Raw genomic sequence first — 12,986 nt, 5'->3', positions numbered from 1 at the left:
ACCTGGAAAAGACTATATAAGGCTGATGCCTCATCTCCATTTTTTCTTCAATCCTGCTTCTTACCTCTGGAAGGACTTTGCTACAAGCTGAAGCTTTGAACAAAGGACTGAGGACCCATCCCAGCGGGGGATGTACTCCAGAGACTTGATTGGAACCTGCAGTTTATTCTATCACTGCTGCAAGCCTGAACCAAGAACTTTGCCATTACTATTATGTAATCGATTCCATGTAACCAATTCTAACTCTCATCTCTCTCTTTTTTCTTTTATCAATAAACCTTTAGATTTTAGATTCTAAAGGATTGGCAACAGCGTGATTTGTGGGTAAGATCTGATTTGTATATTGACCTGGGTCTGGGGCTTGGTCCTTTGGGATCGAGAGAACCTTTTTTCTTTTATTGGGGTATTGGTTTTCATAACCATTTGTCCCCATAACGAGTGGCACTGGTGGTGATACTGGGAAACTGGAGTGTCTAAGGAAATTGCTTGTGAGACTTGTGGTTAGCCAGTGGGGTGAGACCGAAGTCCTCTTTGTCTGGCTGGTTTGGTTTGCCTTAGAGGTGGAAAAACCCCAGCCTTGGGCTGTAACTGCCCTGTTTAAGCAATTTGTCCTGAGTTGGCACTCTCAGTTGGGTCCCGCCAGAACCGCATCGTCACACCTGGCTACACCACTGATTTTGCCCAGGCCTGAAAGGTGTCCAGTCTGAGGAAAAAACTTACTAAAGCATCTCTAAGGATGAGATTATCTGTATTTAGTTTGATTAGACATAGATTTGCGTGTTTTATTTTATTTTGCTTGGTAAATTACTTTGTTCTGTCTGTTACTACTTAAAACCACTTAAATCCTACTTTCTGTATTTAATAAAATTACTTTTTACTTATTAATTAACTCAGAGTATGTGTTAATACCTGGGTGGACAAACAGCTGTGCATATCTCTCTATCAGTGTTATAGAGAGCAAACAATTTATGAGTTTACCCTGTATAAGCTTTAGACAGGGTAAAACGGATTTATTTGGGTTTAGACCCCATTGGGAGTTGGGCGTCTAAGTGTTAAAGACAAAAACACTTCTGTAAGCTGCTTTCAGTTAAGCCTACAGCTGTTAGGGGATGTGGTTCAGACCCTGGGTCTGGGTTTGCAGCAGGCTAGCGAGTCTGGCTCAAACCAGGCAGGGCACTAAAGTCCTAAGCTGACAGGGCAAAAAGGCAGGGGCAAAGGTAGTCTTAACACATCAGGTGGCAGCTCCCAAGGGGGGTTCTGTGATCCAACCCATCACAATAAGAACAGACACAGCCAACATCATTCTCATAGTCCCAGCATGGCCCAGACAACCGTGGTATCCCTTTCTCATGCGCATGTCGGTCAAACCACCCATCCCCCTTCCCCTGCTCAGCAACCTCCTATCACAACGCCGTGGACAGCTATTTCACCCCGACGTACAATGTCTCCTGGCTAATCAGTGGATCTCTAATGAGGAGTTAATCTGTTTGGACCAAGTGCGCACTGTCTTGCTACACAGCAGAACACACAACACGCACACTACCTACCTGCATAAATAGAAATGGTTCACATCTTGGTGTGCTGACAAACAGACCTCTCCAGTTTCTGCCTCACTCCCAATGATACTAGATTACCTGCTACACCTTAAAACATCTGGCCTCTCCATGAGCTCACTCAAGGTCCACCTCGGGGCAATCACCGCTTTTCACCATAAGATTGACAGTGCTACGTGTTTGCCCATCCAATCACCAAAAGGTACCTGAAGGGTACCCAGACGTTATACCCAGACGTGAAACCGCCTGCTACACCCTGGGACCTACACCTAGTCCTCAAAGCCCTGATGGATAAAACCTCTGAACTAATGGCTACCTGCTCCCTTCTCCACCTATCCATGAAGACCGCCTTCCTCATAGCAATCATGTCTGCCAGACGAGTAGGAGAAATGGGAGTGCTTATGGCAGACCCTCCATATACCACATTCTTCCGTGATAAGGTCGCACTCCACACGCATCCAAAGTTCCTACCTAAGATACACTCTTCCTTTCACCTCAATGAACCTATACACCTACCAACATTTTCCACAAAACCTCACGCTAATGCCTTTGAAACAGCAGTGCACACTCTTGATGTTCGCAGAGCACTGTCCTTTTACCTGGATAGAACAAAACCGTTTAGAAAACCCCCCTGATTTTTTGTCTCCACTACTCAGCGCTCACAGGGAAATGCTATCTCTACACAGAGACTTTCCAAATGGATTGCTGACTGCATACGCCTTTGTTACCAACTGAGGCAAATACACCCTCCTACATCAATTAGGACACACTCTACTAGAGCTGTCTCCACCTCCACGGCCTTTCTCCATAATGTTCTGCTGTCTGACATATGTAAGGCAGCTACCTGGGCATTGAACCTTTCCTTCGCCAATCACTACGCTCTCATCCACACTGCAGCGTCCGACACCAGAATGGGTAGAGCTGTCTTGTTAACAGCCTTCTTGCCGGATCCAAAGTCCCAACCATCCTAAGTCACCTGAAGTGGAGCACCCACAGGGACGTCTCTCGAAGAAGAAGAGGAGGTTACTCACCCTGTGCAGTAACTGATGTTCTTCGAGATGAGTGTCCCTGTGGGTGCTCCACTACCTGCCCTCCTCCCCTCTACTTCAGAATTCGGAATGCACTCCACTGTAGAGGAGGAACTGAGGAGCCCAGGCCGTGCACGTGCTATTCAAACACTGACAGCTTGAGAGGCAGACACAGCGCGTGCACGGCCCGTAGGGGTACTGGTGTAGAAATCTCCGATCGAAGGTGCTGGGATGCACCTTGACCTGAAGTGGAGCACCCACAGGGACACTCATCTCGAAGAACGTCAGTTACTGCACAGGGTGAGTAACCTCCTCTTCCCGTAAGGGAAAGGGGAGGGCTGGAGGAGAGCCAAGACCTGTGTTGGGCAGCTCAACACCTCTGTCAGGGAGTCGGGCCCCAGCTCAAGTCGAGAGGTCTAGCCCTTCCTGCACCATGTCTGCCACGCCAGACATTCATAGAATCATAGAATATCAGGGTTGGAAGGGACCTCAGGAGGTCATCTAGTCCAACTCCCTGCTCAAAGCAGGACCAATCCTCAACTAAATCATCCCAGCCAGGGCTTCGTCAAGCCTGACCTTAAAAACCTCTAAGGAAGGAGATTCCACCACCTCCCTAGGGTAACCCATTCCAGTGCTACACCACACTCCTAGTGAAAAAGTTTTTCCTAATATCCAACCTAAACCTCTCCCACTGCAACTTGAGACCATTATTCCTTGTTCTGTCATCTGCTACCACTGAGAACAGTCTAGATCCATCTTCTTTGGAACCCCCTTTCACGTAGTTGAAAGCAGCTATCAAATCCCCCCTCATTCTTCTCCTCTGCAGACTAAATAATCCCAGTTCCCTCAGACTTGGAAGAGTAATATTACAGATCATAAAGAGCTATCACTTATTGAAGTCACTATTCTCATCCATGCTGGCTAAACTAGGGTTACCATATTTGAACTTTCAAAAAAGAGGACACTCTGGGGGGGGGGGTAGCCCCGCCCCCTAGCCACTCCCTCACACTTCCCGCCCCCTGACTGCCCCCCACAGAACCCCCAACCCATCCAACCCCCCCTGCTCCTTGTCCCCTGATCGCCCCCTCCCGGGACCCCTGCCCCTAACCACCCCGGGACCCCACCCCCTATCTAAGCCTCCCTTATCCTTGTCCCCGACTGCCCCCTCCTGAGACCCCCTGCACCCTAACTGCCCCCCTAGAACCCCACTCCCTACCTGTCTCCTGACTGTTCTGACTCCTATCCACACCCCCGCCCCCGCCAGACCCCGGGACTCCCACGCCTATCCAACCGCTGCCTGTCCCTTGACTGCCCCCACCTGAACCCTCAACCCATCTAACCCTCCCTGTCCCCTGACTGCCCCAATCCCTCTCCACACCCCTGCCCCCTGACAGGCCCCCCCCAGAATCCCTGACCCATCCAACCCTCCCTCTGCTCCCTGTCCCCTGACTGCCCATCCCTCTCCACACCCCCGCCCCCTGACAGGCCCCCCCCCCCGAACCCCGAACCCATCCAACCACCCTCCCCCTGCTCCCTGTCCCTTGACTGCTCCAACCCCTCTCCACACCCCTGCCCCCTGACAGGCCCCCCCAGAACTCCCGCCCCATCCAACCCCCCTGCTCCCTGTCCCTTGACTCGCCGCGCTCCCTGCCCCGCCCCCCCCCAGCTCACCTCCGCTCCGGCTCTGCCTGCTCCCCTGAGTGCGCAGCCGCCCCGCTTCTCCACCCCCCCACCCCGCTTGCCTTGAATCAGCTGTTCGGCGGCAAGCCTGGGAGGAAGGGGGCGAGAAGCGGAGCGGCGCGCTCAAGGCAGCAGGCAGAGGCGGAGCAGAAGTGAGCTGGGGCGGGGAGTGGTTCCCCTGCGCCCCCTCCCCGGGTTACCTGCTGCGGGCAGCCCTCCCCACGCCCCCCTGCCCCAGCTCACCTCCGCTCTGCCACCTCCCCTGAGCGCTCTGCTTCTCCCCCCTCCCTCCCAGGCTTGCCGCGCAAAAGTCTGGGAGGGAGCGGGATGGAGGGGAAAAGCGGCGCGCCGGGGGGAGGAGGCGGGGCCTGGGATTTGGGGAAGGGGTTGGAATGGGGGCGGGGAAGGGGCGGAGCCGGGAGCGGGGGGGGGGCGCGCGAGCACCCACCGGCGCCAGCTAAAGTCGGCGCCTATGCCCCGCGCAGCGCTGCCAGCGTGCTGAAGCTGCGGGGGAGGGGCTTTTGCTGCCGGAGAGGCCCCAAGTGAGCAGCTCAATCCGGCGCGGCTGCCCTGTCAGCCGCTTTTTGGTCTTTAAATAGCCGTCCGGGGGGAAATCCCGGACATTTTTAGCTTTTTACAAATTCCCCCCGGACGGCTATTTAAAGTCCCCAAACCTGGACATGTCCTGGGAAACCCGGACGTATGGTAACCCTAGCTAAACTTAACAGGAGTACTTGTGGCACCTTAGAGACTAACAAATTTATTAGAGCATAAGCTTTCGTGGGCTACAACCCACTTCTTCGGATGCATATAGAGTGAACCATATATTGAGGAGATATATATACACACACATACAGAGAGCATGAACAGGTGGGAGTTGTCTTACCAACTCTGAGAGGCCAATTAAGTAAGAGGAAAAAAACTTTTGAAGTGATAAACTTATTAGTTAAATTAAATCCCAAATATAGGACAAGTTGCACTACACTTCCAGGAACATTCTGAATGATAGGGAATAAATAAATATATATATGTAATTCTAATGTCTTCTCCCCTTGCAACTAAATCAGAGGTTTCACATGCATTTTAATCTGAGTTTCAGTTCCCATATGTTTTTTCTAATAAGGGCCCAAAAGCAAGCTATTCCGCTGGTTAGGAAAGATAGAAAATGTGGCAAAAGACCACCTTGGCTTAACCACGAGATCTTGCATGATCTAAAAAATAAAAAGGAGTCATACAAAAAATGGAAACTAGGACAGATTACAAAGGATGAATATAGGCAAACAACACAGGAATGCAGGGGCAAGATTAGAAAGGCAAAGGCACAAAATGAGCTCAAACTAGCTACAGGAATAAAGGGAAACAAGAAGACTTTTTATCAATACATTAGAAGCAAGAGGAAGACCAAAGACAGGGTAGGCCCACTGCTTAGTGAAGAGGGAGTAACAGGAAACTTGGAAATGGCGGAGATGCTTAATGACTTCTTTGTTTCGGTCTTCACCGAGAAGTCTGAAGGAATGCCTAACATAGTGAATGCTAATGGGAAGGGGGTAGGTTTAGCAGATAAAATAAAAAAAGAACAAGTTAAAAATCACTTAGAAAAGTTAGATGCCTGCAAGTCACCAGGGCCTGATGAAATGCATCCTAGAATACTCAAGGAGCTAATAGAGGAGGTATCTGAGCCTCTAGCTATTATCTTTGGAAAATCATGGGAGACGGGAGAGATTCCAGAAGACTGGAAAAGGGCAAATATAGTGCCCATCTATAAAAAGGGAAATAAAAACAACCCAGGAAACTACAGACCAGTTAGTTTAACTTCTGTGCCAGGGAAGATAATGGAGCAAGTAATTAAGGAAATCATCTGCAAACACTTGGAAGGTGGTAAGGTGATAGGGAACAGCCAGCATGGATTTGTAAAGAACAAATCATGTCAAACCAATCTGATAGCTTTCTTTGATAGGATAACGAGTCTTGTGGATAAGGGAGAAGCTGTGGATGTGGTATACCTAGACTTTAGTAAGGCATTTGATACGGTCTCGCATGATATTCTTATCGACAAACTAGGCAAATACAATTTAGATGGGGCTACTATAAGGTGGGTGCATAACTGGCTGGATAACCGTACTCAGAGAGTTGTTATTAATGGTTCCCAATCCTGCTGGAAAGGCATAACGAGTGGGGTTCCGCAGGGGTCTGTTTTGGGACCGGCTCTGTTCAATATCTTCATTAACGACTTAGATATTGGCATAGAAAGTACGCTTATTAAGTTTGCGGATGATACCAAACTGGGAGGGATTGCAACTGCTTTGGAGGACAGGGTCATAATTCAAAATGATCTGGACAAATTGGAGAAATGGTCTGAGGTAAACAGGATGAAGTTTAACAAAGACAAATGCAAAGTGCTCCACTTAGGAAGAAAAAATCAGTTTCACACATACAGAATGGGAAGAGACTGTCTAGGAAGGAGTACGGCAGAAAGGGATCTAGGGGTTATAGTGGACCACAAGCTAAATATGAGTCAACAGTGTGATGCTGTTGCAAAAAAAGCAAACGTGATTCTGGGATGTATTAACAGGTGTGTTGTGAGCAAGACACGAGAAGTCATTCTTCCGCTCTACTCTGCTCTGGTTAGGCCTCAGCTGGAGTATTGTGTCCAGTTCTGGGCACCGCATTTCAAGAAAGATGTGGAGAAATTGGAAAGGGTCCAGAGAAGAGCAACAAGAATGATTAAAGGTCTTGAGAACATGACCTATGAAGGAAGGCTGAAAGAATTGGGTTTGTTTAGTTTGGAAAAGAGAAGACTGAGAGGGGACATGATAGCAGTTTTCAGGTATCTAAAAGGGTGTCATAAGGAGGAGGGAGAAAACTTGTTCACCTTAGCCTCTGAGGATAGAACAAGAAGCAATGGGCTTAAACTGCAGCAAGGGAGGTCTAGGTTGGACATTAGGAAAAAGTTCCTAACTGTCAGGGTGGTTAAACACTGGAATAAATTGCCTAGGGAGGTTGTGGAATCTCCATCTCTGGAGATATTTAAGAGTAGGTTAGATAAATGTCTATCAGGGATGGTCTAGACAGTATTTGGTCCTGCCATGCGGGCAGGGGACTGGACTCGATGACCTCTCGAGGTCCCTTCCAGTCCTAGAATCTATGAATCTATGAATAATGTAATGAATGTGTCATGGATTTACTTGAATGAAGAAGCTAGCTAGCTGGTCAGCATGTATGTAATGTTGTGAAATACCTTTTTCTTAAATCATGTGACAGATATGGCAATTTCCTGCAATATCTTTGGAAGATATTTTAAAATTAAGTTTAAATAGCTTTGGAGTCCATTGATTATAAAGGCAAAGCTGTTGTGTTATTGGGGGATTGCATGCAACTTCTCTAGGGTGAGACATGGCCAATGTAAACCCCTGGCAGTGTTTGAGTTTCAAAGGACTATTTTAAACAATGTACCAAATAAGACTGCACTTTTGGGATGAACAAAGTTAGGTGGGTTTCCTAGGAAATACCTGTGGGAGAGGAGAATGCAAATTCCCACGTCTGGACTCACCCTTTTGAAGCTACCCCCAGAGAAGAGAACCATTGTCTGGCCGATTATGTGTTCATGGTCTCTGCAGATCAAAGACATAGGCTGTATAAAGGAGTGACTCTCAGATTCATGGGTGTACTTGTTCAGAGCAGAAGCTGTTATGAACTTGTGACCACAGGAAAAAACCCTTGGATAGGTTTGTAGGACTGAGCATCTTCCAGAGCCCTTGTTGGAGTTGGGGGTGATCTCTGGTAAGCTGTCAGCATGCATGTAGGTTTTTATTGTTTTTAATATTTTCTCTGTAATGCTTTCACCTTAAAGATAAAGGTGCGTGTCTAGAAAGGGCTAGGTGGTAATGTGTACTTGTGGGCAGTTATGCTGTGTATAGCCTCTGAGGAGAATGCCGAGTAGGCCTGCTTAGGCAGTCTGACTTGCTGGAGAACTCTCTGTGTAGCCAGGAAACAATGTAGCCTGGAAAAACCCCAGTCAGGAGGGACAGAGACACAGGTCTCCACCCAAAAGAGGTGACCGCTACAGAGCTTGGAGTGGGTGCCCTTGCTGGACAACGGAGGGGGTATACTGGAGCAGTTGCCCTGAACTGTGACATACGTTAGTTGTTTTAAGTATGTTCAGCATTCCTTCCCCATCCTCTGCACTTTTTTTGCTTTTGAATCATGGCAAGTAGTTGAGATGCTGCCATCTTCCTACAAAACACAGTACATCTTAGCCTGGAAGCGAGCACAGCTTTGCAAGATACTTTGTCATGTAACTACTTTCTTGACCATGTCCCATAAGGTTTTCCTTTGCCTTAAGGCTGGAACAATCCTATGTCATATAGATCAGACTTCTCTTTTGTTCAGTCTCTTGAACCTTTTAACATCTGTTCATTGTCCTTGACATTAGAAAACACCATTTATGTGTTCTTCTTCCAGTTCTTCTGTCTACCTCAAATAGATCCGTTAGTGCACCAGATATTAGTATGTGTGTGGTGGGGAGGGGAGGCCCTGATGTTTAGCTTCAGTGCAGTTGGTAATCTTTTTCTGCACAAGGAGAGCTGCATTGGTTTGTTTCTTCCTGATGCGATTTCTAGAGTTTTTATTATGTTCATTATTTCTTTCTCTAGTTTCTAGTCTCCTTTCCCCCTAAAATTTCTCACTGCTGCTACCATCAATGCAGCTTCAGGGGAGCTGAGTCCAAAATGGATGATGCTTGTGCGACCTGTGAGACTCCCATAGGATGGGATGGTAGTTTAATGTATTTATTTGATTGCACTGATTTTTACTAAGTGCTGCATCAGTTGCACAACACCTTCCATTTCATTCGCTTCATTTGATTGTAAACAATGCAGCTTATAGACTGCTTCCATATCTGCTGTTGTGTAATGTCTTTCTCACTTCTCTGTCTGAAAGTGTCTCTGTTTAGCTCCGACCTACGAGCTGGCTGTGCAGACTGGACAAGTGGTTGAAAAGATGGGAAAACTGTGTGTCAACATCAGAGTTGCGTATGCTGTCCGAGGGAATAGACGTATGTTTGATTCACTTTTCTCAGTAGATTTAGGAATAATCAATGTTAGTGTTAGTATTATGTAACATTTATAGTCTAGAGGCCCCAGTCAAGACAGAGGACCCCATTTTTACTCCTGAGGGAATTCTGTGCCAAAAAAATAAAAATTCTGAACACAATATTTTAAAATTCTGCAAATGTAATTTGTCAATAAATAAATGTGGAGGTTCCAGCATAGCAGTGGGCAGCACAGGCCACTGACTGCATGTAGATGGGAGATCACCCTGCAGAACCTCCTCTCCCCCCCTTCTCCCGCAAGATAAAGGCTAATGTAACTTCTCCATCTCTTAGTTCCAAGAGGTACCAAGATTGAAGAACAGATAATAATTGGAACGCCAGGGACTGTCCTAGATTGGTATTTCAAATTGAAGCTGCTGGATGTGAAGAAGATCTCTGTGTTTGTGCTGGATGAAGCGGATGTTATGATTGACACACAGAGCTTCTTAGACCAGAGTGTCCGCATTCAGAGGTAATACTTTAGTTAGCCATCTGAATGCTGAAGGCAGAGTAAATAGTGGTTTAGTTTTCAAAATTCTCGATTTTAACTTGCAAATCAATTTATATCTCTGAGTAATAGTTTTAGCTAAACCACTGCTGAAAAAACATTACATAATACTGTCCTAGTCAGCTGTACTTGAAGGGGAAGCTAGAGAGAAACCTCCTTAAAGCATGACTAAAAAAGTGGTTGAGTCTACCTTTCTTATTTATACGCGCTTCCTATGGATGTGGCTTCAGATTTGGTACTTTCATAGCACTTGGTCAAAAGGAAATTGGAAAAAAAATTGTCTTCTCAAGCACCCTTGTTTAAAGTTGTGTTTAAAATCAGCCTGGAACCCTCCAAATTCTCTTACAGTTGAGATGAAGAATTCCTTTGAATGTTAAAGGAAAGAGTGCTGGAAATTTCCCATTTCATGAACCTTTGACTTGGAAGCCTACATGAGCACTACTGTTTTATCTGCTGATCTTATAAACTCGATCTGAAATTAACATGGCTTTATGTGCATTATCAGTCCCCGCCCCCCCATCTCTCTCACGCTTGAGAGCGTGAGCTACAACCCATTCCACAGTTTCAAAGCAACGTCCGCACCGTTACTTTTAGTGTGCTAACATGAGCCCTGCTAACACAAGTCAGTGGACCCAGGCTGGGAGGCTTGCTGCCAGATGCAGTGTAGACATACCCTAAGAGCTTGTTTAACATTACAGCAGGGCTGTTATGATCTGTTCTGTTGATGGATCTTAACTACTTCCATGTAACTTGATTGCATGGAGATATCGCACTGTGATAAACCACTTGTCACCTTAGACGATCCCTGTAACGGATGGAAAAAATTCGTAATCATAAGGAAAGGAGTGTTGGCACAAGAATGTGAAGGTATTGTGGCTTGAGGCTGTTATCCGATAAAAACACCACACAATTCACTAGCCTTTCTCTTCTAGAACATTACCACAGCATTGTCAGATGCTCCTCTTCTCAGCAACCTTTGAGGATACCGTGTTGCGGTTTGCTAAGCAGATCATCCCTGACCCCATCATAATTAAACTCCGCCGAGAGGAGATGACCTTGACCAATATCAGGCAGTACTACTTTTTGTGTGAGAATAAACAAGATAAATACAAGGCCCTGTGCAATATCTATGGGAGCATCACCGTTGGCCAGGCTATCATCTTCTGTCAGGTAAAGCTCTCCTGTCGCTGTTACTCCTGCAGTAAAAGAGCCAGATTACTGTTTTCATAGAAATGACAGTAAAAAATGACCCATCTTTCAATGCTGATCTCAACAGAGTAAGGAGTTTTCTTATGGACAGTGCAAGAGGGCTTTTATCAGTGGGGTGTAATTTGAGGAATACTGCTCAACAATTGTTCCTCTACACTACACACACCCTTCCTCCAGACTCCTACAACTCTGCCCACCATGACTCCTCTTACCTTTAAGAGATGTCTACACCACGCTGGGAATTACTCCTACAGCTGGAGGCAGACTTAATGCACTGTCTTTGATTGAGCTAGCACACTAAAGAGCACCGTGCCCGCCGCAGCTGCCCAGGTACAATCCCATCGGAGCTCTTGGGTACATGCTCAGGGAGCTATCCCGTGCGGCCATCGGTGCTGCTGTGGCCACGCTGCTGTTTTTAGCACACTAGCTGAATCAAAGCTTGCACAGATCTGGCTACCTGAGCAGAGATTTCTATCGCCCGGCTGCACTGGAGATGTACCCTGATGCTTTTCTGTGTTCTGTACTTAAAAGGTTCTCAGGCATCCCAGTTGCATACTTTGCTGGGTTCTTGTGTGACTTCTACATCAGTTTGCTGCATGCTTCGGTACGCAGTGGACTCTTTGGCACCACATATCTCACTCTTGAGTATTTGGGATTTGCAATGCCCAAGATCCCATTGCATGCTAGAACATGAAACAATTCAATTGCGAGGTGCCGTGCATGGGCTCACCACAGAGGCAGCCGGGCTCCTAAGCTTATATTTGAAGAGAGGGAAGCGGTGGTAGGCTACAGAGCCCAGACCCACCACAGGCTCTTCAGGCTTGCTTGGTGGCTGACTTGGGTCAGACCTTTATAGAATGTTTATTCAGTTTCACTCCTGACTGTAGTAATCTTTCAAAAATAGTATTACTTTCCATCTCTCCCAGCAGTAGATGAAGCATATTACCCTGGATTCCACAAAGACACTTACAATAAGCCACACTTTATAGCTGTTTTTTATTGGTACCCTGCTATTTATTCTGAGTATACTTATCCTAAATATGGTTTCTCATTATACTTCATGTTTAGGGCCCTACCAAATTCATGGTCATGAAAAAAGCGTCACGGAGTGTGAAATCTGGCCTTTTGTGTGCTTTTACCCTAAACTATACAGATTTCACGGGGGAGACCAGCGTTTCTCAAATTGGGAGTCCTGAGCCAAAAGGGAGTTGCGGGGGAATCACAAGGTTATTTAAGGGGTTCGCGGTATTGCCACCACCAGTGCCCAGCTCTGAAGGCAGCGCCCCGCCAGCAGCAGCGCAGAAGTAAGGGTGGCAATACCATATCATGCCCCCCTTATTTCTGCGCTGCTGCCTTCAGAGCGGGGCAGCTGGAGAGCGGCAGCTGCTGCCTGAGGGCCCAGCTCTGCAGTGCAGAAGGAAGGTTGGCAATACCATCCCATGCCATCCTTACTTCCATGCTCCTGCTGCTGCTGCTACTGGCGGCAGCTCTGCCTTCAGAGCTAGGCTCCCGGCCAGCAGCCGCTGCTCTCTAGCTGCCCAGCTCTGAAGGCAGTGCCGCCACCAACAGCAGCGCAGAAGTAAGGGTAGCAATACCGCACCCCCCCCCCTGCAATAACCTTGCAACCCCCCCCACCACCACCACGCTCCTTTTTTGGGTCAGGGCCCCTACAATTACACCACCATGACATTTCAGATTTAAATAGCTGAAATCATGAAATTTTTGACTTTTTAAATCCTATGACCATGAAATTGCCCAAAATGGGCCGTGAATTTGGTAGGGCCCTATTCATGTTCTTTGCTTTAGGATCCAACAGGCCATGTGCACTTACTCTTAAAGTTCTCTGGTTTAGAGCAATCAACTGAACTTTACCCTTTGTGTTCATGAACATTGGGAATGCTGAGTCACTCGCTCTGTCA

At 47.1% G+C, this 12,986-nt stretch overlaps 1 protein-coding gene across 1 annotated transcript in view; it reads left to right on the top strand.

Annotated features, from left to right (window-relative positions):
* Positions 1 to 12,986, top strand: part of LOC135875998 (ATP-dependent RNA helicase DDX25-like) — a gene marked incomplete at its 3' end in the record, with an annotated part of 58,165 nt that overhangs the window by 27,160 nt on the left and 18,019 nt on the right. The window contains exons 7-9 of the mRNA XM_065401110.1: positions 9,200 to 9,314; positions 9,645 to 9,822; positions 10,791 to 11,028. Coding sequence (XP_065257182.1) covers positions 9,200 to 9,314; positions 9,645 to 9,822; positions 10,791 to 11,028 — 531 coding nt within the window. The remainder of the gene's footprint in view (positions 1 to 9,199; positions 9,315 to 9,644; positions 9,823 to 10,790; positions 11,029 to 12,986) is intronic.

This window comes from Emys orbicularis, chromosome 3 (genome assembly GCF_028017835.1).
Source record: "Emys orbicularis isolate rEmyOrb1 chromosome 3, rEmyOrb1.hap1, whole genome shotgun sequence".
Classification (NCBI taxonomy): domain Eukaryota; kingdom Metazoa; phylum Chordata; order Testudines; family Emydidae; genus Emys; species Emys orbicularis.
This window is presented reverse-complemented; position numbering and strand designations above follow the sequence as displayed.